At 52.9% G+C, this 27916-nt stretch overlaps 1 protein-coding gene across 6 annotated transcripts in view; it reads left to right on the forward strand.

Annotated features, from left to right (window-relative positions):
• The first annotated feature begins 10550 nt into the window (after nucleotides 1–10550).
• Nucleotides 10551–27916, forward strand: part of GPAT4 (glycerol-3-phosphate acyltransferase 4) — a 32771-nt gene continuing 15405 nt past the window's right edge. The window contains exons 1-4 of one of the 6 annotated variants that reach the window (XM_070069676.2): nucleotides 10551–10737; nucleotides 23953–24074; nucleotides 24974–25157; nucleotides 25292–25937. In XM_070069676.2, coding sequence (XP_069925777.1) covers nucleotides 25773–25937 — 165 coding nt within the window. In that variant the 5' untranslated portion in view covers nucleotides 10551–10737; nucleotides 23953–24074; nucleotides 24974–25157; nucleotides 25292–25772. Of the gene's footprint in view, nucleotides 10738–22868; nucleotides 23089–23952; nucleotides 24191–24973; nucleotides 25938–27916 lie in introns of those variants that run through there. The other 5 variants (XM_089325923.1, XM_017350374.4, XM_051832301.3 and 2 more) reach the window with 5 other exon arrangements.

Below are 27916 nucleotides of genomic sequence, written 5' to 3' on the forward strand. Positions count from 1 at the left end.
AGTCAGGTGCTTCTCCTGGTCTCCCATGGGGTGCAGGGCCCAAGCACTTGGGCCATCCTCAACTGCACTCCCTGGCCACAGCAGAGAGCTGGCCTGAAAGAGGGGCAACCGGGACAGAATCCGGCGCCCCGACTGGGACTACAACCCGGGGTGCTGGCGCCACAAGGTGGAGGATTAGCCTAGTGAGCCGCGACGCCGGCCCTTTTTTTTTTTTTTTTAAGATTTATTTATTTATCTGAAAGGCAGAGTTACACAGAGAGAGAAGGAGAGGCCGGGGTGAACCACCCACTGGTTCACTCTCCAAATGGCTGCAGCGGCCAGAGCTGCACCTATCTAAAGCCAGGGGCCAGGAGTTTCTTCCGGGTCTCCCACGCAGGTACAGGGGCCCAAGCACTTGGGCCATCTTCTACTGCTTCCCCAGGCCATAGCATAGAGCTGGATCGGAAGTGGAGCAGCCGGGACTCGAACTGGCACCCATATGGGATGCTGGCCCTGCAGGTGGTGGCTTTACCCACTACGCCATAGCGCCAACCCCTAAAATGTGAGTCTTATACACCTGTGAGTGAATTGTCAGCTTCCTCCTGTCTTTATCTAAGTGGAATGCTGCATCGATGCTTCAGCTCTCCCAGAGTCACCAGCGGGCAGCGTGACCAACTGAGGCCATCAGGACTCAAATTTGGCTATGTCCCCCTGACCCGACAGTGTGTGTCCAGCACAAAAACACGCTGGCCTTGACCTCCCCGAGGGCACTGCCCGATGGCCGGCTCCCAAGTGTGTTAAGCAGTCAGCTTGCTCGGTAGACTGTTTGTGTTCTAACTTGGGCTGGTGACTGCGTTCTTCCAGCTGCAGGGCTGTTTGTGGGTGAAAGGTCTACCTGAGCGTCCCCGCATTGTGGGTGAGAGCTCAGCCACAGTGTGGCTGCGCAGGATGGGTGCTCACAGCCCTGATGGCAACAGTTCTCTCCCTTATGTATGCACTTTGTGAACATCATTTCAATAGAACAGGTTTTTATTTACTTGTGTGTGCCTTGGATTTTTATTTCCGTTGGAAATTTATGGTGCTTTCATGGTTTTTTTTTTTTTTTGGTCATAAAGATTCCACTATTAAAATAATAATGATAATAATAATAATTCTTACTCACATGCAAAAATTTTGAAATCTTCCTACCTCAACCTAACTCTTAATCTCTCCCACCTGACAAATAGAGGTAATTTTAATCAAATATAGTATTTTTATGTAGAATTTATAGCATGTCCCTGCTAAGACTTTGAAAGTTTTAGTTCACAACAGATGATTGGATCACACGTTGACTTCTTTTGGATTCCGATAGTTGCACCCTACACTTTATGTAAAAGTGTTTCTTATTTGGGAGTTGAAAAATGAAAACATGATAATTATAATTTTTTAAAAAGGACCCTGAAGGATTGTTTTTTGCCACTGCTCTTTGAGTCTGTGTTAACCTTGACATTAACGCCAGGGTCATTGCAGAGTAGATGCTTGGCACCAGCCAACGTGAACAAGGAAAACAGCTCTGATGCAATCCCCAAACCTAGGGCTGATGGAAAGTACCGAGAAGCAGAGGGAAAAACTTGAGAGAAGCACAGTCTGGCGACTTTCTGTCCCACCCCCCAGTAACCACAATCAAAACCATGGAGAAGTGGGCAATAGAGAAATAAACACAGCTGTAGTGACATTTAACATTCAGAAGCAAGGGATCCTTTTCTAAGAAAATAGGATCCGTCACAACAGCCAGGTCGCCCCACAGTGAGTATGACTCCTGGGCTGTCTGCCGCCCTCCCCTGCCTGCCCCGGGGACTGGGCAGGCTGGCCACCCCTTCCCACGTGACTGTGTGCCACATGCACCTGCAGCTGTGAGTCAGAATGTTCTAGAATGTTCTAAGAACTCCAGACACAGGGGGATCTTCAGAGCTTTTGCATCTTCTCAGATTTTGAGTAAAAGCCTTGACATTCTCTGTCAAGGAAGCATGCACGGCCCCTCGGGCTGGTTCCTGTGAGGATGGGTGCAGGCCGAGCGGCTGCGCCGACTACACTCCCGTTAGTTCCTCCATTTCCGCCTCTCAAGGGCCTGCCCAGCCAGCCTGCCAAGGTCCGCATGAGCAGGAAGCTGGAGTCAGGAGCCGGCGCTGGGAGTGGAACCCAGGCACTCCGACGGGGACACAGGTGTCTCAGCCAGCCTCTTTACTGCTGCCAGAGGCCCGGCCCTGCTCCGCAACAGAGGCCGCTCATGTTCACCTGGGAACTCCGCGTTTTCATCACCAGACTGCATTGCCTGCTACACACTTCCTTAGTGTTTTGATATTTTTATAAAGCTTTAGTTTGTAATCTGTGCTTATTGCCCCTTTTTCTGTATAAAAGGTTCATTTTGGAAATATATACAGGTGCTGAACCTTGAATGCTTTATTATTATTATTATTATTTGAAAGTCAGAGATACACAGAGAGAGGAGAGGTAGAGAGAGAGAGAGAGGTCTTCCATCCGCTGGTTCACTCCCCAATTGGCTGCAACAGCTGGAGCTGTGCTGAACTGAAGCCAGCAACCAGGAACTTCTTCCAGGTCTACCACACAGATGCAGGGGCCCAAGGATTTGGGCCATCTTCTACTGCTTTCCCAGGCCATAGCAGAAAGCTGGATCGGAAGTGGAGCAGCCGGGTCTCGAACTGGCGCCCATATGGGATGCTGGCGCTTCAGGCCAGGGCATTAACCTGCTGAGCCACAGGGCAGGCCCCTCAGAGTAGTTTCAAATTTACAAAACAAAAAGACAAAGTGTACAGAGATCCCACATACTCCCCCCACTCCACTTCCCCTCTTGGTAATGACTCCCATTAGTATATTTGAAAAGGGATATGGACGGGCCGTTACTGTGGTGCAGCGGGTTAACACCCTGGCCTGAAGTGCGGCATCCCATATGGGCACCGGTTTGAGACCACTTCCGATCCAGCTCTCTGCTATGGCCTAGGAAAGTAGTAGAAGATGGCCCAAGTGCTTGGGCCCCTGCACTCACATGGGAGATCCAGAGGAGGCTCCTGGCTCCTGGCTTCGGATCGGCACAGCCCTGGCCATTGCTGCCAATTGGGGAGTGAACCAGAGATGGAAGACCTCTCTCTCTGCCTCTCCTCATTGTGTAACTTTGACTTTCAAATAAAAAAAAAAAAAAAAAAAGGATATAGATAACCAGGCACAGGAAGCTCAAAGAACTCCTATCAGATTCAATTAAAAAAAAAAAAAAAAGACATTCTTCAGGCACATTATAGTCAAATAGCCAAAAGTTAAGGGCAAGTCACAGATCCAGGAAAACCAATTAGACCAGGGGTGGAGACCGTCTGGCCCATGGGCCATATAAGGCCTGTGAAGTCATTTGCTCTCTCACCCTGCCAAGGCAATCACAGATGGGAGTTGATAATTTTGTATGGCCAGCGAATGACGTTAAGAAGATTTGAATGGCCCTCAGCAGAAAAAAATGTTTTCCCATTCCTGAATCAGACTAACAGCAGACTTAGCAGAAAACCAAAAAGCCGAAAGATTGTGGGATGAGAGAGTCAAGTTTTTGTTTGTTTGTTTGTTTTTTTGACAGGCAGAGTGGACAGTGAGAGACAGAGAGAAAGGTCTTCCTTTGCCGTTGGTTCACCCTCCAATGGCCGCCGCAGCCGGCGCACCGTGCTGATCCGATGGCAGGAGCCAGGTGCTTCTCCTGGTCTCCCATGGGGTGCAGGGCCCAAGCAACTGGGCCATCCTCCACTGCAATCCCTGGGCACTGCAGAGAGCTGGCCTGGAAGAGGGGCAACCAGGACAGAATCCGGCACCCCGACCGGGACTAGAACCCGGTGTGCTGGCACCACAGGCGGAGGATGAGCCTAGTGAGCCGCGGCGCCGGCCAGAGTCAAGATTTTGAAAGAAAACTTCCAACCAAGAACATTGTATCCAGCAAAGCTTTCCTTTGGAAGTGAAGCAGACAAAAAGTGTTTCCCAGAGAAGCAGTAACTAAAACTCATCACAACACGACCAGCCTTGTAAGAAACTCTGAAGAGAGTCCTACATTGGACGTAATCATCATGAAAACACACAACAGGGGCTGGCGCTGTGGCGTAGCGGGTAAAGCCTTGGCCTGCAGCACTGGCATCCCATATGGGCACCGGTTTGAGTCCCGGCTGCTCCACTTCCTATCCAGCTCTTTGCCATGCCCTGGGAAAGCAGAAGAGGATGACCCAAGTGCTTGGGCTCCTGCAGCCACATGGGAGACCTGGAGGAAGCTCCTGGCTCCTGGCTTCGGACAGGTGCGGCTCTGGCCATTGCAGCCACCTGGGGAGTGAACCAGGGGATGGAAGACCTCTCACTCTCCCTCTGTCTCTGTCTTTCAAATAAAATTTTTTTAAAAAATGACAGCACAAAATTCACTAACAGTGCTCACAATCAATAACCCATCAACAAATTGACAGAGTTAGCTCTTATCTATCAAATATTAACCTCAAACATAAAGGGAATTAATTTTAAGTCAAAAGACTCATGTTGGCTGGATGGATGTAAAAAGCAAAACAAAACGCCCAACTCCATGCTGCTGAAACACGCTTAACAGATGAAGATGCACATGGACGAAAAAGATAAACCATGAAATGCAAACCAAAAATAAGCTGGAATTGGCATACTCACACCAGATGAAACAGACCTTAGGGGCCAGCGCTGTGGCGTAGTGGGTTAAAGCCCTGGTCTGCAGCACCGGCTTCCTATATGGGCACTAGTTCAATTCCCGGCTGCTCCACTTCCCATCCAGCTCTCTGCTGTGGCCTGGGAAAGCAGTAGAAGATGGTCCAAGTCCTTGGGCCCCTGCACCCATGTGGGAGACCTGGAAGAAGCTCCTGGCTTCGGATCAGTCTAGCTCTGGCCGTTGCAGCCAATTGGGAGTGAACCAGTGGATGGAAGACCTCTCTCTCTGCCCCTCCTTCTCTCTGTGTGTAACTCTACCTCTCAAATAAAATCTTAAAAAGAGTAGAAATAAGCAAAGTTGAAATGAAGCAAAAATACAAAACAAAAGCAAAAAACTGGTTTATGAAAAGATAAACAAAATAGGTAAACTTTTAGCCAGACTAACAGAGAGAGAGAAAATTCAAATAAACAAAATTAGAGATAAAAAATTGGACATTACAGCTGATATTATGGAAATATAAAGAATCATGAGGAACTACTATGAATAATTATATGGTTACAAATTGGAACACCTTAAAGAAATGGATAGATTCCTGGATACGTACAACCTGTCAAGATTAAATCAGAAGACAGAAAATCTAAACTGACCCATTACAAATACCAAGATTGAAACCGTAATGAAAATTCTCCCATCAGAGCGGATTCCAGGACCCAGTAGTTTTACAACTGAGCTCTACACTTAAAAAGGAACAAACTCCAGTACTTTTCTTTTCTTTTTTTAAAGATTTTATTTATTTGCTTGAGAGGTAGAGTTACAGTAAGAGGGAGAGACAGAGAGAGAGGTCGTCCGTCTGTTGGTTCACTCCCCCAGTGGCTGCAACGGCTGGTCCAATACTTTTCAAACTAGTGAAAATATGGAAAATGTGGAATTCTGCCAAACTCTTCTTATGAGGCCAGCAGTACTCTGATACCAAAATCAAGCTAAGACACAACCCCAAAAATGAAAACTACAGACCAGCTGGCGCCGTGGCTCACTAGGCTAATCCTCCGCCTTGCAGCGCCAGCACACCGGGTTCTAGTCCTGGTCGGGACGCCGGATTCTGTCCCAGTTGCCCCTCTTCCAGGCCAGCTCTCTGCTGTGGCCCAGGAGTGCAGTGGAGGATGGCCCAAGTGCTTGGGCCCTGCACCCACATGGGAGACCAGGAGAAGCACCTGGCTCCTGGCTTTGGATCGGCACGATGCGCCGGCCGTGGCGGCCATTGGAGGGTGGACCGATGGAAGGAAGACCTTTCTCTCTGTCTCTGTCTCTCACTATCCTCTCTGCCTGTCAAAAATAAAAAAGAAAAATAAAAAAAGAAAACTACAGACCAATATTCTTGATGAACATGGATGCAAAAATTCTCAACAATATCAGCAGAGCAAATCCAACACTACATCCAAACCATGCACCACCATCAAATCGGATTTATCCCAGAGATATGAGGGAGGTCGACATTCGCAAATCAGTGTCACACATCACATCGACAATAGATGCAGAGAGAGAGCATTTGATAAGATTCAATACCTCTTAGCCGGCGCCGTGGCTCAATAGGCTAATCCTCCACCTTGCGGCGCCGGCACACCGGGTTCTAGTCCCGGTTGGGGCGCCGGATTCTGTCCCGGTTGCCCCTCTTCCAGGCCAGCTCTCTGCTATGGCCAGGGAGTGCAGTGGAGGATGGCCCAGGTGCTTGGGCCCTGCACCCCATGGGAGACCAGGAAAAGCACCTGGATCGGATCAGCACGGTGCGCCGGCTGCAGCGGTGGCCATTGGAGGGTGAACCAACGGCAAAGGAAGACCTTTCTCTCTCTGTCTCTCTCTCACTGTCCACTCTGCCTGTCAAAAATAAAAAAAAAAAAGATTCAATACCTCTTCATGATAAAAAAAGAAAAAAACCTCCACAAATTAGGTATAAAAGGAACATACCTCCTAGTTATAAACCAGTGGCCAGTAAGACATCAAATGAAACAGACAAGGATGTCTACTCTTTAATTCAATATGGTATTGGAAGTATTAGCAAGAGCAATTAGGGAGGCTAGTGCTGTGGCTTAGCAGGTAGGACCGCTGCCTGCAGTGGCGGCATCCCATATGGGCGCCGGTTCAAGACCCGGCTGCTCCACTTCCTGTCCAGCTCTCTGCTATGCCCTGGGAAAACAGTGGAGGATGGCCAAGTCCTTGGGCCCCTGCACCCGCATGGGAGACCAGGAGAAGCTCCTGGCTCCTGGCTTCATATCAGCACAGCTCTGGCCATTGCAGCCATTTGGGGGGTGAATCAGCAGATAGAAGATCTCTGTCTCTGTCTCTCTGTCTCTCTCTGCCTCTGCCTCTCTGTAACTCTGCCTTTCAAATAAATAAATAAATCTTTAAAAAATTAAAAATTAAAAAACAAATAAGAGAGGAAGAAGAAGAAAAAAGGAGAAAGTTCTGTGAGACCCCATTGGAAATAAGGGGCCATCAAAGAAGGAGGTACTTGTCTGAGGGGAGGAGAGAACTTCCACTTTGACTATGGCCTTGTCTAAATACTGATAGAGTCTGGGGATTCAAAAGGCTCCCATAGCCTAGGCAGTTCATGTCAAGAGTTTTGGGTGATCTTTGACATCCTACATAAGAGTGTTAATTGTTAAATTAACAAGAGTCACTGTGCACTAACTTCCAATGCAGGACCCCTGTCCTCAAAGAGTTGTATTACAATATGTCTAAGTCCTAGCAAAAGATGTATCATTCTTGGGTGCTTCTTTAAAGTTAGTTTAAAATTTCAAAAAAAAAAAAAAAAAGAAGAAGAAGAAGTGAAATAAACTTCAAAATGCAATGACTTTGAACAGCCCTTGTCTCTACCGTTGAGGAACTGTGTGTGTGTGTGTGTGTGTGTGTGCAAATTGTTGAACCCTTAGTATAAAGTTGGTCTTCTGTGTATAAAGTTCATTGAAAATGGATCTTAGTGGAGAAGGGACTGGGAATGGGAGAGAGAGGAGGAGGAGGAGGAGGGGTGGGAGGGCGGGTATGGTGGGAAGGATCACTATATTCCTAAAGTTGTACTGATGAAATGCATGAAGTTTGTAGTCCTTAAATAAAAGTTTTCTTTGGGAAAAAATAATTAATTTTTTTAAAAAAGGAGAAAGTTCTGACACGTGCAATAATATGAGTAAACTTAAAGGACTTAAAGCTGCACAAAGTGATCTAGTCTCAGCAAGACGAACCCTGACTTCACTTGTAGGAGTGTTTAGAGCCACCAAATTCATATTAATGCATAGTGGACCGCTGATTTCTCGGGCCTGGGAAAGGGGAGAAGGACAGCTTCTGTTTACAGAGTACAGAATTCTCTTTAAAAAAAAAAAAAAAAAGAGGGGTTGGTGCTGTGGCACAGCAGATTAATGCCCTGGCCTGAAGCGCTGGCATCCCATATGGGCACTGGTTCGAGTCCCGGCTGCTCCTCTTCCAATCCAGCTCTCTGCTGTGGCCTGAGATAGCAGTGGAGGATGCCCCAAGTCCTTGGGCCCTGCACCCACGTGGGAGACCCAGAAGAAGCTCCTGGCTCCTGGCTTCAGATCGGTGCATCTCCAGTCTTTGCAGCCATCTGGGGAGTGGACCAGCAGATGGAAGACCTGTCTCTCTGTCTCTACCTTGCTCTGTAACTCTGTCTCTCAAATAAATAAAATAAATCTTTAAAAAAAGATTTATTATTTACTTATTTGAGAGGCAGAGTTACAGAGAGAGAGAGAGAGAAACAGAGAGAGGTCTTCAATCCACTGCTTCACTCCCCAAATGACCCCAACGGCCAGAGCTGAGCCAATTCGAAGCCCGGATCCAAGAGCTTCTTCCCAGTCTTCCACGTGGGTGGCAGGGGCCCAAGAACTTGGCCATCTTCCACTGCTTTCCCAGGTGCGTTAGCAGGGAGCTGGATGGGAAGTGGAGCAGCCGGACTCGAACCAGCACCCCTATGGGATGCCAGCACCACAGGCAGAGTCTTAGCCCGCTATGCCACAGCGCCACCTCCATAGCTCTCATTTTTGAGATGAAAAAGTTCTGAAGAGTCGCAACAATGTGAATACAGTGAACATTTAGGAATGGGTGAGATGGTATATTTTATGTGCATTACCACTTTAACTACCCCCCCCACAAGAACGTTCTTTCATCCTTATTTGACTTTTTCTCTTGGTGCTTAGAAAGGTGCCCGGAAGTCACTGGTCATGCAGCAAACAATTGAGGCACGTGGTACAGCACAGGTGTGCTACGACTCCCCTGCGGCGGGAGCACCTGTCTTTCCCACTTCACGGCATGCTGTCCACACATGGCATGCACAGGGATCGTGGGTGCCTTTTGGGAAGTCAGTGCAGAGGCACAACGGGGTAGGGGTTCGGCATTAAATCCTGTGATTCCCTTATTTTAAGGACTGTTCGTCATCGGATTTTCTCAGCTGTCCACAGCGTTCTGCGGGAAAGAAGTGAGTTTCCCATCCTAGTTCACAGTGACAAGAAATTTGGTGTTGGACACGAGCCTGGCCACGCCATGAGCAGGAGGCTTTGTCCCGTAGGAGCAGTTGGTCTGCGGCTAGCTTTTTCTAGCATGTCCAGTCCAATTCACCTGTCGCATTACATTCCTCACACCTGGAAATCAACCTGACAAAGATCTGCTGGATCGTTGAGTTTCACAAGCAAAATCTAGAGGTAGACAAGAGCGAGCGCCCACCCACAGGTGCACCCGTACATGCCCACAATGGGCCAAGGGGCAGGGTGCAATCCAGCTCTCCCAGGTGAGTGGCAGGGACCCATTCACCTGCGCCGTCCCTGGGGTGTGTGTGATGGCAAGCAGCTGCTGTCAGGACCGTGCTGAGAATGGAAGTCACGCGGCTCTGATGTGGGAGGCAGGGTCTCAGCCGCCAGGCTGAGCACCCATTCGTGTTGGTTCAAGTCGGCTTCCTCTTCAGCACTAAGGAAGCCCATGTTGGAGGCTGGGGCTGTGGCGCAGTGGATAAAGCCACCGTCTGCAATGCCGCATCCCATATGGGCACAGGTTCAACTCCCGGCTGCTCCACTTCTGATCCAGCTCCCTGCTATGGCCTGGGAAAACAGTGGAAGATGGTCCAAGTCCTTGGGTCCCTGCACCCACGTGGGGGACCCGGAAGAACCTCCTGGCTCCTGGTTTGGGCCAGCCCTTGCCCCATTGCGGCCATTTGGGAGTGAACCAGTGGATGGAAGATGGATCCATCTCTCTCTCTTTTTCCCATTCTCTCTCTGTAGCTCTGCCTTTCAAATAAATACAATAAATCTTTAAAAACAACAAAAAAATAGCAGCATGTGCCAGTGCTGTGTGCACAGCCTCACAGTGTGCGTTGACATCCAACAACCAAGCCTACCCTCCGGGTGGACAAAGGATGCATCAGTGCCATTTTGGGGGAGCCCGTCACACACGCGAGCCACTCTTTAATCTCAAACATCACGATGAGAACTGTGCGACAGCGTGTAAAGGCCAGCGGGTGCTCGAGCTGCTCCTGGGCTTTTGGCTGGCTCTGCAGGCGGGAAGGCAGCGGGAGCAGGCCACGCAGAAGGGTGGACACACACAGGACACACGCCAAGGCTGGACTTGGGACGACACTCTGGGGAGCTGGAGCTGCAGGGCGCCGGGCCCTGCGTGCGCAAGCTCGCCGCACACAGGCAGCCCCACCACACCGTGCGGCGGTGACCGCTGCCCCTCCTCGCCGGCCACGGCCGACCTCCCCCCACCAGACTCCGGCGGGCGCCGCCCGCAGAGCATCCGCCCGCACGGCCCGGGCGGGGGCGGGGAGGGACGGCCGTCTCGACCACGCCCAGGCCCCGCCCCTCGGCCCCGCCCGGCCCCGCCCCCTGCTCCAGGCCCCGCCCCGAGCGAGTGCCGCGGGAGATTAGGCGGCCCCGGGCGCGCGCCGGGACGCGCCGGGTCACGTCAAAGCGGCGTAGACAAAGGCGGGCGCGCGCACGTCCTCACGCACGCCTCTCTGCCGGCGGCGGCGGCGGCGGCGGCGGCTTGGGCGGGAGGCAGCGTCCCGCGGAGGCGCCTGGCGGTCGGTGAGTAGGCGGGAGCCCGGCCTTTCCCGGCGGTGGGCGGCCCGGGGGTCTGGGGTCGGGGAAGCTGGGCAGGCGCGGGGTGCGCGGTCGGCCGCCGCGCGCGGGCCTGCGGTCCGGACACGCCGCCGCCTCGCCGGGCCCCGGCGGCCCTCAGGGCGCGAGGGGTCGCGCGGGCGCGGGCGCGGACGGCGCGCGACCCTGCGGCCTGGGTGGGGGCGTCCCAGCGCCGCGGGCTCGCCCGCCCGCCCGGCCGGGCCGGCCTCCCCACCGCGCCCGCGCCCTGCCCGCGGCGGCGTGGCCGGGGAGAGGCCGGCCCCGGGCGGCTCCCGCGGGGGCGCAGCCTCCACTCGCGGCTGAGGGGCTGGGGGGCCCGCGCGGTGTTCCCGGATTCTAGCCGACCTCCCACCCGAGAACCTCTGCGCAGGGCCGTGCCCGCGGGAATGCCGCCGCGGTGGATGCGGCTCGGGCGGGCGGCGGCTCTGCCCCAGAGTGGACTTGGCATTGTGGAGGATTCCGTGGGAGAGCGAGGCTCAGCCGAGGCTCGCCTGTCGGTCCTTTTTCCGGGACCTTGGTTCGGGGTGAGCCCTCCTCCGGGTGACGGTGGAGTTGGCGGTGCACCTGCCGCGGGTGGGGTGGGTGGGGGACAGGTAGGATGGAAGTCGTCTCAGATCTGCCGCAGGGTTGTCAGGACGTCCTCACCAACTCTTCCAGGGGCCCCGGGGTTACGGAGATGCCTTGGGCTGTCGGGATCCACAGGTGGGTGTCCAGCCCTCTCTGCCACAGCGCCTGCCCCTCGCGAGGTTTCCTCCGGGGGAGAGAAAGGCGCAGGGGGGCTGGGACCCCACACTCAGGTTCTGGAAGGGGCTGGATGCACGCAGAGCTGTAGAACTGGGGAGTGTGCCGCGGTCACTTAGCCAAACGTGGGGCAAACGACGAGCTCCAAGCAGTTTTGAGGCGGCGTGGGGAATTTCTGACCTTAGAAACGGTCTGCCACATTGAGAATAAGAACAAGCTATAGGAGATCTAGGTAACATTCAGACCTACTTGATAAAAGGGTTCCCCGGTCCTTTCTTTTCTTTTTCTTTTTTTTTAAAGATTTATTTATTTGAAAGTCAGAATTACACAGAGGAGAGGCAGAGAGAGAGAGAGATCTTCCATCCTCTGGTTCACTCCCCAGATGGCCGCAAGGGCCAGAGCTACACCAATCCGAACCAGGAGCCAGGAGCTTCTTCCAGGTCTCCCACGCAGGTGCAGGAGCCCAAGCACTTGGGCCATCTTCTGCTTTCCCAGGCCATAGCAGAGAGCTGGATCGGAAGAGGAACAGCCGGGACTAGAACCTGCGCTCATATGGGATGCTGGCGCTTCGGGCTAGGGCGTTAACCCGCTGTGCCACAGCACCGGCCCTGGTCTTTTCCTCTTGAAAGCTGAGGGAATATTAATAAAAGGTGCTGGGGGACCACGGCTTGTGCTTTTTTTGTTGTTGTTTCAGGAATTTGTTCCTCAATTTTCTTACCCTTTTTTTTCTTTAAAGGTTTATTTTATTTACCTGAAAAAGTGAGAGAGAGGTGGAAACAAACAGATCTTCCACCTACTTGGTCACTGTTCACACTGCCCAGCGGTCCCAGGCCTCCCACATGAGTGGCAGGGGCCCAAGCTCTTGGGCCATCTCCTGCTGCCCTCCCAGGCACATTAGCAGAGAGCTGGGTCCGAAGCGGAGCAGCCAGGGCTTGAACCACCCTGATCTGGGATGCTGGCTTTGTAAGTGGCACCTTAACCCGCTGCGCTCCAATGCCAGCCCCCAATTTTCTCATCCCCCTTAAATTGGGGGTAACCTTTCTCTCCAAGGAGTGCCGTGAGCCAGTGACTCCTGGTAGGCAGGCTTGTTTGAGTTTGCATTGTAAGTTCAGGTTCTTCGTACGCTGTAGCATCATTGCAAATGCATGTTTAGAACGGACATTCATGAACTTGTGACTTACGTAGGAGTGATTGTGCACATCCAGTTTATGGAAATACCCCTTGACATAGCAGCATCTGGGTGTCACGGCAAATCATTTCCCCTGAATGTGGGGGGCAGCGGAAGGCGTGGGCAGTGTGTTTTGTGTGTTTATTTTGCGTCTGTCCGAATTCCAGCCTAGCTTGCGATGTGGTTTCCACTAAACCGCGCACCACTTTCCCCCTCTGTGTGTGTCTTACAAGCAGTTATCTGTTAAAGAAAAGTCCCTTGCTTTCTGGAGATTTTTGGGGGGGCCGTGCTGCAGATTTGGGGCCTGCTGTTTGCTTCTTGTCCCATCCCTGTTGGTGGGGACAGCCTGGCTGAGCAGCACCCAGCCCAGCCCGTGTGTCCGGGCTGTGAGTGGTGGGAGTCTCCGGGCCGCTCCCTCTCCTGAGACATGCACCTGCTATGCCGTCACATGGGCTTGGCTCCTTTCCTAGGGCCTTCTTTATTTTGCCTTGTATAGTAGTTGGGACGTTTGGATTACGCCTGTTAACTCGAGGCTCAGGAGCTTGTGGAAGCTGTCAGAATGAAAATGGAGTCACTTTTGTCAAACCCTGCCAATAGCAAAGTAAAGCCAGGCGGGGCGGCCGTGTAGCGTGGGATTCCATGCACCTATCCATGCTGGCAAGACCTGTCACAGGATACTCTGCCAGGAACTCAGCCTCCTGTCAGAATCAAGTAACTTTGCAGGGTGCCTGCCCCCAAGTTGCCTGCGTGGTCTTGGCCTGACACTGCTCTTGTGACTGACCTGGCCAGCCAAGGGTTGTTATTTAAAAATAATTCGTGTGATGCTCTCCTTTTGCCTTTAAGAACTTCCCCTTGCCTCAGCCTGCTTGAGTACACCCCCAGTTGACTGTGGCGCACCTGTTCCCGGTCGCAATGGCCTTCCCAAATAAATTGGCTACCTTTGAAGAACCTCTCTGTGTTCAGGTTTTGAGCACCTGTGGTACTAGAAAAACGCTTTGTAACAAGTAGGAGCAGAGTACCTTGCTGTTGACTTTTCCAGTTAAACGCTGAGCACAGTTGAAGTGCAGGAGGCCCGTGGGTGGTCACTTAGACCTGAAGACTCCTGGTGCCTCTGAGCCCTGCTCACTGCACGGCTCGCCGCACCACTCAGAGAAAGCGGGGAGACAGTGTTCACGCACGTGCTTTGTTTTTAGCACTTGGAGAGACATGATTTTCAAGCTTTTACTTGAAAAAGTTTTTAATCAGAGCTGCCCATAGAGAAACAACGTAAGCCACGTGTAGTTTCAAATGTTGTAGTGGCTCCTTTAGGAAAAAGTAAAGTGATGGGTTAATTATATTGGTTTAGTCATTCCATAGTGTATGGGTATGTCAGAATATCACATGGTACCAGACAGTTGTTACTTGCTTTCTAAAGCAAGTGAAAGTGATATATTGAATCCTTTTGTCTAGAATGGCACTTTAGGATGTAATCAGTATAAGAAGTATTCCAGTGGGCATTTGGTCTCCTGGGTAAGACAGCTACATCACGTATCAGGTCATCAGGGTTTGATCCCAGGCTCTGGCTCCCGACTCCAGCCCTGGCTACTGCAGACTCTGGGAGTGACTGGGCCCTGCCACTCGGTGGAGGCCCTGAGCTGCACCCCTGGCTCTGGCCTGGCCCAGCGTCGGTCAGTCTGCGCATTTGGGAGTGAACCTCCGCGGATAAGAGAGCTGTCTGCCCCTCTCTGCCTCTTGACTAATAAAATAAAACTCTTAGCATAATGAAAAGATCCCAGATGGGGCCTCTTCACGTGCAGTTTTTCTTACTAAGACATGGGACTGTGGGGTGTGTTTCACCTTTGCGGCGCGTCTCGAGCGCTCCGGGGTCACGTGTGGGCAGTGCCTACTCCTGTGGACAGCACAGAATCCCTGTCAGCAGAACGCAGGATGAAGAAGCATTTTATTTTGCTTGGTAATGTTCAGTTCTGAGGTTAGAATTTGTGGTTGTGGTCAGTGGGTTTTTTTATGTGTTAGTGATTTACAGAGTTGAGCTCAGAGGTCTGATGTCACAAATTTTGTATCTGTGATGAAGATGCTTTCTCAGTTTGTGTATGGGGGGGGGAATCAGTCTCTCTCTCTCTCTCTTTTGTTTAACCATCTGAACCTTTTTTAAGTGTATGATTCAGTGGTATTACTTTCTCATTTTAAATAATACTGCCCAGTCGTTGGGTAGAAACAGCTTGACTTTTTAAGATAACTAGTAACAAACTCAGTAATAAAATAACCTCGCAAGAAATCGGCAAAAGATTTGGACTTGAAGTGGAGCTGTGAATGGCAGCTAAACACATGAAAGAACGCCAGTATCAGTAGGCACTAGGGAAATGCAAATCAAAATGCACAGATAGCACTTAGGATCCTATGTGTGTCTGCGTGAGAAAGGACACAAAGACTTTTTAAAAAGATTTATTTTATTCATTTAAAAGACAGAGTTACAGAGAGAGGGAGAGACAGAGAGAGAGGTCTTCCATCCAGTGGTTCACTCCTCAATTGGCCACACTGGCTGGAGCTGGGCTGATCAAAGCCAGGAGCCAGGATCTTCTTCCGGGTCTCCCACGCAGGTGCAGGGGCCCAAGGATTTGGGCCATCTTCTACTGCTTTCTCATAGGCCATAGCAGAGAGCTGGATCAGAAGTGGAGCAGCCAGGACTTGAACCTGAGCCCATATGGGATGCTAGCGCCTAAGGCCAGGGCTTTAACCCACCACGCTACAGCACCAGCCCCTTGGGCCATCTCCTACTGCTTTTCCAAGCCATAACAGAGAACTGGATCAGAAGCGGAGCAGCCAGGTCTTGAACTGGCGCCCATATGGCATGCCAGTGCATCAGGTCAGGGCTTTAACCTGCTGTGTGCCACAGCACTGGCCCCTAAAAGGCTTTTTTTTTTTTAAAGAAAGAAGCCAGAAAGTTACTTCCAGTTGTGGGGAGCAACTGGGAGCAACTCGGACTAGACTAAGTTACTGGAATTAAGACTTATTCTATGCATCTGCTCTCCCACAATATGGCGCTGGGAGAGGAGGAAACAGCTTCTACACAGCTGCCTCCAGTTCAACCAATAAACTGTAGGACTTGCTCCTGATTGGAGGAGAGCAGCGTACTCGGCGTGTGGGTAGCAGAGTTGGGATTGGTGGAAGAGGACTATAAAGGAGGAGAGAGACAACATGCACCAGGAACATCTAAGGGGAACATCTATCTGAAGGAACACCTGTGCAGCCCCCGAGAGAGCCGGCCGGTGGTGTGCCGCTCCCCTGCGGAAGTGGGGAAAGTGGCAGGGGGCCCGCCCCTCCACGGAGGTGGAGGGACGGCAGCCAACCCGGGAAGAACCAGCAGCAAACCCGGGGAGGGCCGAGCAGACGAAAGAACAGCGCAGGGTCCTGTGTCGTTCCTCCACGAAGACGGGGAGCAACACCAGTTACATTTAAGATACTCAAACATAAAAGCGCCAATATTTTTAAAAGATTTATTTATTATTTATTTGAAAGAGTTAAACAGAAGGAGAGGCAGAGAGAGAGAGAGAGAGGCCTTCCATCTGCTAGTTTACTGCCCAGATGGCTGCAATGGCCAGAGCTGAGCCGATCAGGAGCCAGGAGCTTCTTCCAGGTCTCCCATGTGGGTGCAGGGGCCCAAGGACTTGGATCATTTTCCACTGTTTTCCCAGGCCATAGCAGAGAGCTGGATCAAAAGTGGAGCAGCCGGGTCTCGAACTGGTGCCCATATGGGATCCTGGCACTGCAGGTGGTGGCTTTACCCATTATGCCACAGCGCAGGTCCCAAAACAGCAATTTTGAAATTGAACAATCAGCAGTGGTCAGGTTGAGTAATGAAATGTCTTGGATCTTAAAGCCCCAGCAAATCAAATTGTGCTTTCCTAAGTGGATGAACGGCCCTGAGTATCCTAATAGCCCTTGTCTTCTTGTTTGCCAGCCTTCAGGGACTGTTAGGCTGCCCTGGGGTCAGCTTGGCACTGGGTTACTTATTATCCAGTTGTAACTCATGGAGGTCACAGTGACCTCAGATAAGACTGAGACCCTGAAACTGATCATTTTCTCCCTCTCCCCAGTGAGTTGAGTCATCCCTCCTCTGGCCTCTTGTATCCTGGCTTTGTGTTGGATGATTTATTTCATCTAGCTCCGATGGCAGCAGTGTGTTATTCTTGGTTTTCAGCACTTAAGGTTCACTTAACCTAGTAGTTCTGTTTGCTGCCCTGTCGCCCTGGAAACCTGAGTGCTTTTCCCACACAGCAGCAGGATCCTGTTGAAGCAAATTAATTTGTTTTCCTTTTTAATTTTTTAACTCCACCCCCCTTAGATGTATTTATTTGAAAGGCAGAGTTAACAGACAGGGAAGAAGAGAGTGAGAGAGCGAGCAATCGATCTCCCATCCTCTGGTTCACTCCCCAAACGGCCGCAACAGCCAGGGCTGGGTCAAGCCAGAGCCAGGAGCTTCTTCCAGGTCTCCCACGTGGATGCAGGGGCTCAAGCACTTTGGCCATCTTTTGATGCTTTCCCAGGCCATTAGTAGGGAGCTGGATCGGAAATGGAGCAGCCGAGACTCGAACTGGTGGCCATATGGGATGCTGTCACTCTAGATGGCAGCTAAACCTACCACAGCACCAGCCCCAAAGCAGATTTCCTAGGTTCCATTACACCTGATACACTTGGCTGTCAGTTTAGCCCAGCATACCTTTCCTTTGTGTCTGTGTGTGTCACAGTGGGGGGACATTTGGGTCTGAGTAAAACAGGAGAAATGGTTGGGTTTTCTCTGAAGTATAACCCAAAGCAAACAAGGGGTGAGCCTGGGGAGCACAGAGACCCCTAGCCCGGAATCAGAGCTGATTACAGCCCTGCCTCTGTGACTAGCCAGTTCTTAACCTGTCCTACTCATATAACCCTTCCAAGGCTCAGTTACTTGAGCCGTAAAATGAGGAGGTTGGACTAGAATTTCCAGTGGTCAAGCAGTAAGAAAGTTGTGGTTTGTCGTCATTTTATTATTCCTGCCACCAGCTGTAGAGTGGTGATTAATAGCAGCGTCTGTTATTGAACACTTGTGCCGGCTGCTACTACACTGATGGCTCCATGTGCCACAGTGTCACATTCACCTTCACAGCACTACCGTGGATGCATAACCCCATTGTGCAGATGAGAAGACCGGAAGGTGGACTTTGTTCACCTGAGATGACAAAGCTGGGAAGAGACAAGGGCTAGCTTTGCAAGTAGCCTTTTCAGGTGTCTGTGTGTTTGACTAGTGTGATTTACTAAGTCCACAATGTAAAGATGCATTTATTTAATTATTTATTTACTTGTGAGACGGCTCCCAGCCACTGACTCACTTCCCAAAATGCCCATGGTGGCTTCAGGCCAGAGGCTGAATGAAGTTGAAGCCCGGAGCTGGGGGCTCAGTCCAGGTCTCACGGGTGGCAGGGATCGAGCTGCCTGACTCCCAGCGTGTACATCTGTTGGCAGCCAGGTTGCAAGGCCCGAGCACAGCAGCAGGGGGCGTCTTAGCCAGTGTGCGGATGCACGCCCGGGGCCGCAGCTGCAAGGGAAGACACGGACGGCGCTCTTCTTCAGAGAGGGAGTCCCCATCATCTGCCTGCCGTCCTGCAGAGTCCAGCTCAAGGGAGTGTCTCTCGAAAGAGCCTGCTTTTTGGAAAAAGATTGATTTTTGTCATAAACACAGAAAGGGAGAGAGAGTGAGCAAGTGAATGAGAGAAGACAGAGAATATCTTCTCTTGGCTGGTTCACTCCCCAGGTGGCCACAACAGCCAGGGCTGTGCCAGTCTGAAGCCCAGAGCCAGGAACTCCATCCGGGTCTCCCATGAGGGTGGCAGGGGTTCAAGCACTTGGGCCATCTTCTGCTGCCTCCCCACGTGCTTTAGCAGGGAGCCTGATGGGAGAGCAGCCAACACTCAAGGTGGCATTCTGTCCTGTGGGATGGGTGTGTCCCCAGCATGGGCTTAACGTGCTGCACCACAAGGCCTGTCCCTAAGCAGCCTGGTTTGAATGTCACTCAGTCCTACGCTATTTTTAGTAACTTCGTTGAGGTACAGTTCACACACTGTATATCTGACCTAAAGCTACAGTTCACTGGTGTTTATTCCTAGATACTTGCAGCTGTCACCAGGTGTATCATAGAAGGCTTTTATCATCTGGAAAAGACACCATGCCCTGTCGCTATCAGCCCCTTAGCGCTCTGCCTGTCCTGCCCTCCCCGGGCAACCACCAGGCCACTTTCTGTCGCTGCATTGCCCGCTTCATGTAAATGTGTTACAGAAAGAGTGAGCCTTTGTGACTGGCTGCTTTCGCTCAGGCTGGTGTTGTGCAGGTGGTCTGTGCTGAGGCACGCGTCGTTCCTCACGGCGTGTCTGGGTCGGTCTGGTTCCATGTGACGCTCTCTGGACCCAGTCATGGAGTGGCACTGACTCAGTCCAGTCCAAAGCCCCGCCTCCGGGCACTAATTGGATTATGTTTGCAGCCTCTTCCACCTGAGTGAACCTAAGACTTTGGGGACAAGTCTTTAAACCGTAGCAGGTGTCCGGCAAATCTGCTTTTGCCGGCTTGATCTGCCCGAGTGCTCTCCGGGACTGATCGGCTTCTGCCAGCTCCCATTGTCCTGTGGCGGGAGATCCTCTCAGCTCTCCTGTGCCTCTGTCTGTAGTCCTCCACCACCCCGCCCCTGCCTTTTAATTAACAGAGCAGGCTCCCTCCCAGATGCCCACAGTGGCTGAACACGGGCCAGCCAAGGCCAGGAGCTAGGTGCTCAGTGTGTGATAGGAACCCAGCCGCTTGAGCCCTCCCCACCGCCTCCCGGGGTGTGCATTGGCGGGAAGCCGAGCATTGGTTAGAAGCTGAGCTAGGGCACAAACCTGGGAGGTCTGAAGTGGGACGCCACTTCCTGACCGGGGTCTTAACTGCTGGGCTGAAGGCTTGCCCCTCCTCCACGGCTTGCAGTTAGAGAACAGCATGCGTGTTACTTGTGATCAGATAGGAGGTTGGGGGTGGTCTCAGTCCCCCCCACCTCCCCCAGCCCTCAGGGCCTTCCCAGGTAGAGAATCCGTGCCTTCTGCGGGCCGCTGCCCTCCCCCGCCTCCTGGAGTCAGGGACTGCCTTCTGACTGGTGGCATTCGCGCAGTGCGCCGTCTTTAAGCATCAAGCATTTTCCCTGGGTTCCTGCACCGGGCTGTCCAGACTCTGGCTGTGGCTCTGTTTGCCTGCCGGTCAGGCCACGTGCAGTTTTGGGGCTGGATGGGCACGGCCCAGCTGTTGTTGAGGATTGTCAGCTCTGTCACGCGGTAGTTGGAAGAGATGTCCCCTTCCGGTGTTGTCAGTCCTTCTCGGGAAGCATCCTCTTCCTCGTGACCAGGGCCTAGCACAGCACTGGTAGCAGCCCACGCGTCTTAGGCTCTACCTTTCCCGGGCACTGTGTGAAGAGAGCTTTACATCTTCTTGTGAGGGTTCCAACGGCGCTCTCAGCAGACGTTGCTAACAGAACTCAGATCCAGCGAGTTACCTGAAGTCACGCTGAGTTACTAGTAAGGAGGAGCCAGGAGACTGCAGTGCCCATTCAGAAGGAAAACTGCAGTTCCGTAAAGATTCTGAAAGGAGAAATGCTGGAGGCAGCAGTGGGAGCCTGTCCTGTGTCTCCCCAGAGACACTTCACAAATGCCTGTAACCCGTGGGTTTCCCCCTCCCCCGTCCCCGCCCCCGCCCCCCCCCCCGCCCCCGCCCCCCCCGCAGGCGGTGCTGTTGGGAACAGTGCTGTTTCTGATCAGTGTGTGTGAGTGGGTCTTACTAACAGGTGACAGCATTCCATTGTGTCCTCGGTTCATGGACATTGGTTTTTATTTTTTTGGTGTTACGGTGCTGCACTCAGTAACCTAGCACATACTGTCACTGTGCACGTAGTTTAACAGTTGCACAGAAGTTCTCGTGCTCGGCCTTGTTGACACTTGGGGAAGGACGTCTCTGCGTCATGATAGCTATCCTGTACATTATGGACGTTGAACATCGTCTGTGCACCCGTGCCAGTGACGCCCCCAGCCCGAATTGTCACAACCAGATACCTCTGCAGACACTGCCACCCTGTTCCCCCGGCAGCCAGCACCTGCCCCCGATCGAGGGTACATTTCAGCATGCAGGCTTGCTGGAGCTAAGCTTAGGTACGTTGTTTTTCATACAGGCAGCGCTGTTGGAGGGTTTTCTCGTTCTCCACTGCAGTAGTTTACCAGAACTTTTTGGCTGTCTCACTGTAATTGTAATTCTGAGTCCTCCTTTATCCTGGGCGCTTACTGCTTTGGGGCTCGAGGGCTCGCGTCATCCTTAAAGTTTGGTACCTAGAATTGATGGCAGTCCCCTGGGTTTCCTGTGATCTAATGAAATGGCAGACGGCAGCACTTCCTGGGGCCCGGGGTGTGAGGCTGTGCTGGGTGTGCTTTCCGTAGGCATGTGTCCTGTGAGGTCATGCCGCACGTCTTACCTTTGGGTCGGCGTGTGTCACCTCTAGCCAGGTTATGACAGTGTGTCCCCTGAAGGGATGTGTGGCAGACGGCCAGCTGAGAGCAGCTGCCTTGCCATTGGCTCCAATTGGCCCTGCTGCTCCATCTGCGTTGACTTCCCTCTGTCGTTTTTTTCTCCCATTTTTCTTTGGTTTGTTCCCTGCTATAACTGACACCCAGCAGTGTCCAGCACGTACTCTCTGCCTGTGGTTGTCTGCCCTCGAGTGGGCTGGGGAGCTGCGTTCACCCAGCAGGGGCTCCGTTGCTGCCTAGGGTGAAGGCTTCCTCAAAGGCTCAGAACTGGCTGCTGCTTCTGTTTTTCTCAGAACGTCCGGGCTCTTGGGGAGCTTTGGTCTGGCATCAGGCTGGGCAGGGCTGGGCAAGGTCGAAGGACAAGGCTGCCCCACCTTGCGCTCTGCTGAGCCAGCAGTTACCTGGAAATGGTGCCTCGATGGGCCTCAGCACCTCTCTGCTGCCATGGGCCATTAGGATGTCTCGGCGTCATTCCTGGACCACGTGGAGTTAGCAGCTTAGAAAACGGCCTGCCAGCTATTGATTGAGTTGGAGATTGGTGGATTTGGTGTGGCAGGGCCAGGTGTGCACACACACACACACACACCACACACCCCGTAGATGTGGAAGTCTGTGAAGGGGGCCTTACGGCACCAGTTGCCCCAAGCCTTAATGATTTCTCACCAATCCCAGCAAGATGGTGGAGAACTAACTTTCTTCTTCTTCTTCTTCTTTTTTTTTTTTTTTTTAAGATTTTTTATTTATTTATTTGACAGAGTTACAGTGAGAGAGACAGACAAGAGAGAAAGGTCTTCCTTGTGTTGGTTCACCTCCCAAATGGCAACTGTGGCCGGAACTATGCCGATCCGAAGCCAGGAGCCAGGTGCTTCCTCCTGGTCTCCCACGCGGGTGCAGGGCCCAAGCACTTGGGCCATCCTCCACTGCCGTCCCGGGTCATAGCAGAGAGCTGGACTGGAAGAGGAGCATCCGGGACTAGAACCCGGCGCCCATATGGGGCGCTAGCACCGCAGGCAGAGGATTAACCAAGTGAGCCCCGGCGCCAGCCCCAGAGAACTTTCTTGTCCACAGTTCGCTTGCTGTTTCCTCTACTTCTAAGAATCACGGGCAGGTTGTTGAGTGCTGGCGGGATGCCTTGTTTGGCTACTTCACTTGCTCCCCGTTCCAGAGGCTGCACTCAGTGACAAGAGCTGGGGTGGGGGCAGCAAGCAGAGCAGTCACTTCCTCGGTAGAGGGCCAGAGAGTAAACATTCAGCCTTCAGGCTTTGCTTCGCCGGCCGTGGTGTGTCGGTTTGTCGCACCTCCTTCCCATGCCTTTAAAGACCCGAAAGCTGCTCCTAGCTCGTGAGCCTTGTGAAAAAGGCTGTAGCCAGATTTAGCTCCTGGCCATGCTTTGCCAACCGCTGGGCTAGGTAAAGAAATGAGTTTCTTGCTACATGTGTTTAGTTAATGTTTTGGGGACATGACCCCAGAATCACCTTGGGAATTCTCAGTTGACTGTGATCCAAAGAAAAGCAGTCTAAGCCGGAGTTGGGGTGGGGGAGGCACGGGGGCCTAGTGTCAGTCACTGGGCACGTGGGACTCGTGGTGACCTTGAGCAGTGGGACAGAGGGCTCCTGCTGCCTCTCTCCCTCGGGAAGCTGGGGGTCGGGGAGGGGAGAGTAGGTTGGTGTGGCCCTTGGCTTTGGCTGGGACTGGACAGGCGGAAGGAGTGCAGGAGCGTGGCTTCCCGCCTGGCGGAAGCAGTCAGCCGGGTGGACAGTGTGTAACAGCGGAGCGCGGCTCTGTCCCCTGGATTCCGAGAACACCAGGGTCTGATGCAAGAATCAGGTCTGCCGTGTGGTTTTCCTCCAGTCACGGGAAGGGAAGCGCGGTGGAGCGGGCAGGGCACGGGGGAAGTGTCCTTTATTTCAGGGTGGTTTGGGCTGCGGGACAGCATAGGTGTGAACGAGCCGGGGCTCATCCTGGTTCCTGCCACACCACTTGTGGCTGCGTGGCCCCGGGGGTGTCTTACGCTTCTGAGCCTCAGTCTGTCAGTGGCAGTGATGACAGGCCCTCCCCCGGACAGTTGTGAGAAGTAAGTGGATGGGATGTTACACCGCCTGTTAGCGCCTGTCGTGCAGGCAGGCGGTAACTTAGCAATGGTCGCGTGAGAGTGGAAGAAGTACAGGAACAGAAATAGGAACTAACGTGTGTGACTCAGGGCCACCGAAATGTCATGTCCTTGGTGAGCACTGGATTACTGGCTGCGGGATGTGGAGCGGGGGGCGCGGGGGAGAGGGCTGGGTCTGTGTCCGCCTCTCGCTCAGCCTCCTGATGTGTCGGATAACCAGATGAGGTGCTGTGCCAAAGGCTTTGAGTTCTGCACGGCGCTGGGTAGACTGTGCGTGAGGTCAGTACCCGTTGATCCGTTCAGTGTCTTGACCTCAATAACAGCTGCTTGCAGTGATGGATGTGCAGCCAGAGACTGGACAGTGACTCCACGTTCAGCGCTTGTGTCGGTCACTTGTGATCTGGAGTTAGTGACATAACACTGAGGTACTTGTGTGAGATATTTGAAATAGTGGGATTTAAAAATCCAGCAGCCGGTGCAGTCAGGTAGGCTGGAGGGATTTAATCTCCAGATAGAAGGTGCGACTGTGTCTTGGAAAAGTCAAAACGTGTATTTCCTTTCCCTCGTAATTCCGTTTCCAGGAACTTGCCCTGGACGTGTGTTTCCTGTGTGCACTTTGTGTGCCGAATCCCGTGTGCGCCAGTTCCTCATGCCACGCTGTGTGTAACAGCGAAGTGTGCAGCCTCAGACACTGACTCACAAAGTTAGTTACAGTGGTCCGCCTGCAACCACAGCTTTCAGAAGTGAGGGTGGTGTGTGCCGACGCCCCTCACCCCACCCCCAAAGACAGACACTCAGCCGTAGCACACTAGAAACGAGGTGAAGAACAGGGTGTTGCCAGGCGGGTGGGAGGGCACGCGTGGGTTCCTGTGTATGTGAGCGTGTGCACCGCCTGGGGAGGGCCACCGGCCTGGCAGTGTGGCTGTGGCTATGGAGAGCTCGTGGGAGGGAGATTTGCTGTTCGGAGTATACATTTTTTATCTTTTTTCTTTCTTTCTTTCTTTCTTTCTTTCTTTTTTTTTTTTTTTTTTTTTTTTTGACAGGGAGAGTTAGAGAAAGACAGAGAGAAAGGTCTTCCTTTCGTTGGTTCACTCCCCAAATGGCCATTATGGCCGGTGCGCTGCACCGATCCGAAGCCAGGAGTTAGGTGCTTCCTCCTGGTCTCTCATGTGGGTGCCGGGCCCAACCACTTGGGCCATCCTCCACTGCCTTCCCGGGCCACAACAGAGAGCAGGACTGGGAGAGGAGCAACCGGGACAGAATCTGGCACCACGACCGGGACTAGAACCCGGGGTGCCGGCACCACAGGCAGAGGATTAGCGTAGTGAGCTGCGGCGCCGGCGTTTTTTATCTTTTGAAATGCATCTTTCACACACATTGTTTCTATTTTATAGTGTGGGTGATCGCATATCCTATCATTAGAGCTGAAAACCACACTGTGTGTGTGTGTGTGTGTGTGTGCAGTCTGTGCCGGCTTGGTCCCCTGACCTTGGTGACTGGACACGCCGGCCCCAAGGCAGGCTCCCCGCACCTGCCCCCCAGTGTCCTGACGGTTCTCCCTCTGGCCGGCGTGACTGACGCTGTCTCTTTTTCCACCCCCAGCTTTGGCAGCATGTAAGCACCTTTTTGCCAAGAGCCCAGGTCACCGCTGTGCAGGGGGCCTTAGGGAGAAGACTTTCGAGAGGGAGCCAATGCCAGACGCGTCCGGCGTCCTGCTCGCCGCGGGCAGCATGCGCCACTGTGTGCCAGCCTCTGCGTCCTGCTGGCTCAGACTGTAGCTCTCCAGGTAGGAGGGTCCTGGGAGCCGCAGCGCCAGGAGCTGCTCCCAAGGGGAGCGCGGCCAGATGTGAACGCTCCGCGGTGGACACGATTCGCAGCCTGTGGAGGAACTGTGAAGTAAAACGATTATTTAATTTCCAGATACTCCAGTTCAGAAGCCTTCTGTGTGAAGCGCCAGCAGTCACCCCACCTCCTCAGAAGTGATCAGGATCTTTCTTCCTGGTACTTCTGGCACCGACAGACCTGCAGGACAGATTTAGCTGCTAGATGCTCTCGGACAGGAAAAACACACCTCTGGAAGCAGCAGTGGGCTAGCGGCACAGGGCCTCTCGCTCGCACGGACGCTCAGCCTGGCCTCGCATGCGTCTCCCTGCCTCGGTCACCTCCTCGGCCCGTCTGCTCGGGGGAGACCCGGCGCTCCCAGGCTGCCTCCTGCGGCCCTTCCCTGCTGTCGCTCCCCGCCCCCGCCGTCTGCCCAGGCCGGCGAGCCATGTGAGCTGTGGAATGGAGTGTGCCCCCCGCCAGGGACGTGCTCGCTGTCGCCGGCCGGCGCTGTCGGGAAGGACCCTCTGAAACCTGTGCTGTGTGCGTGGGGGGGCGCCAGCCTTGCGGGGCCTCCACCATGTTCCTGCTGCTGCCTTTTGATAGCCTGATCGTCAGCCTGCTGGGCCTCTCCCTGACCGTCCTCTTCACCCTGCTGCTCGTGTTCATCATCGTCCCGGCCGTTTTTGGAGTCTCCTTTGGCATCCGGAAGCTCTACATGAAAACGCTGTTGAAAATCTTCGCGGTGAGTAGGCTGCTTCCCAGGCGAGGGCACGTTTTCTTAGCTGGCTGGCTGTGAGCGCTGTGGGCTTTGGAGAAAGGTGGGGGAACGGGCAGCGGTGTTTTGAGGAGAAAGAGTTAACGAGACGTGTGTCTCTCAAGCCTTCGCCGGTCTTTTTCTGGAGCTGAGCTCCCAGTGTGTGGGGTTCATGCCGAGCTAACCACGCCTGCCTGCTGACCGCAAAGACAGTGGGGCTTAGGGTTACGGACGGAACCTCGTGAGACTCTGCCCCTCTTAAGTGGCGTGGCGGCGCATCTGCTGCCCCCGTCCCCTCCCTGACTGGTGCCGGAGGGCCTTTTCTCTCCCAAGCATTCGTCTGAAGGAGGTTCTTGCATTTCAGACCAGAAGAATGAACAGGGGGCCCTGTAGGTAGTTTGGTTTTCTTAAAAATGAAGGGAAAGGAGAGTGAGTTTCTCGACGTGTGTCAGGACTTCCCGGAGTGCACCCTGGAGCAGGACTGGTCACGTTGCAAGGCAGGCAGTTTCCTGGAAGGGGTCTGTGCAGCTGTCCAGAGAGTGGATGGCACGGTTCCAACGTCTGTTTTCAGAAGCTACCCACCAAGACCTGGTAGACTGTGAGAAACACACTTGCGACAGTAAAAATAGCACAGCGTGTTTGTTCATGTGCTGTCTTACAGCTTGCGGACTAATTTTTTTCATTTTCCTCTGCTTCCTTATAGCTCTAGTAGGCAGAATAAATACCTGCATTTCAGTGAACAAGGAGGCTCTGATTAAGGGAGCCGTAGGCACTGTTACTTTCAGTGGGAAGTGTGTCTGTGAGCATCACTGAATCGTGGGTTCTATCTTTTTGGCATTTAATATCCTTACAAGAACATGATTTCTTTTTTAAAAAACAATTAATTTATTTTTTTTTGAAAGGCAGAATTACACAGAGAAGAAGAAGCAGAGAGAGAGAGAGGTCTTCCATCTGCTGGTTCACTCGTCAATTGGCCGCAACAGTGGAGCTGCGCCAATACGGAGCCAGGAGCTTCTTCCGGGTCTCCCATATGGGTGCAGGGGCCCAAGGACTTGGGCTATCATCTTCTGTTTTCCCACGCCATAGCAGAGAGCTGGATCAGAGGTAGAGCAGGGGCCGGGCTCTGTGGTGTAGTGGGTAAAGCTGCCGGCTGCCCCACTTCTTATCCAGCTGTCTGCTATGGCCTGGGAAAGCAGTAGAAGGTGGCCCAAGTCCTTGGGTCCCTGCACCCACATGGGAGACCTGGAAGAAGCTCCTGGCTCCTGACTTTGAATCGCTCAGCTCCAGCCGTTGAGGACAATTGGAGAGTGAACCAGTGGCTGGAAGTTCTCTCTCTCTCTCTCTCTCTGCCTCTCCTCTCTCTGTTTAACTCTCACTTTCAAATAAATAAACAAATAAGAGGAAGTAGAGCAGCTGGGACTTGAACGGGCACTCACATGGGATGCCAGCACTCCAGGCGGCAGCTTTAGCAGCTGCACCACAGCACGGGCCCCAAGAATATGATTTCTGTTACACTGTGAAACCTTGAGGTGAAAGTAAGCAGCTCCACTGTTCTCCACTGTTCACAGTGTAGAACCACTGCCACCTCTGTATATTTGAGTACTTTTTTCAGGATTATCAGTATCATGTATTTATTATTATTTATTTGAAAGACAGAGCTTCCATCTGGTGATTGACTCCCCAAATGCCCGAAATGGTCCTGGTCAGGCCAAAGCCAGGAACTCGGAATTGAATCTAAGCCTCTGGTGTTGCCGGCAGGGGTCCGGTGCCTAAGCTGCCTCCCAGGTTGTGTCTTGGCAGGAAGCTGGACTCTCAGGCTGAGCCAGCACGCAAACCAGATCCTCTGATACGGCTGCGGGTATTCCGACCTGTGCTCATCCCTGTGCTTCGAGTGGGCTGCAGATGGGCAGCACGAGTGTCTCCTGGGAGCTGGTTGGGGGTGGGGATTTCAGCTCTGCCGTTCAACA

This window comes from Oryctolagus cuniculus, chromosome 2 (genome assembly GCF_051225735.1).
Source record: "Oryctolagus cuniculus isolate XC-2025 breed Fujian yellow rabbit chromosome 2, ASM5122573v1, whole genome shotgun sequence".
In the NCBI taxonomy this organism is placed as follows: domain Eukaryota; kingdom Metazoa; phylum Chordata; class Mammalia; order Lagomorpha; family Leporidae; genus Oryctolagus; species Oryctolagus cuniculus.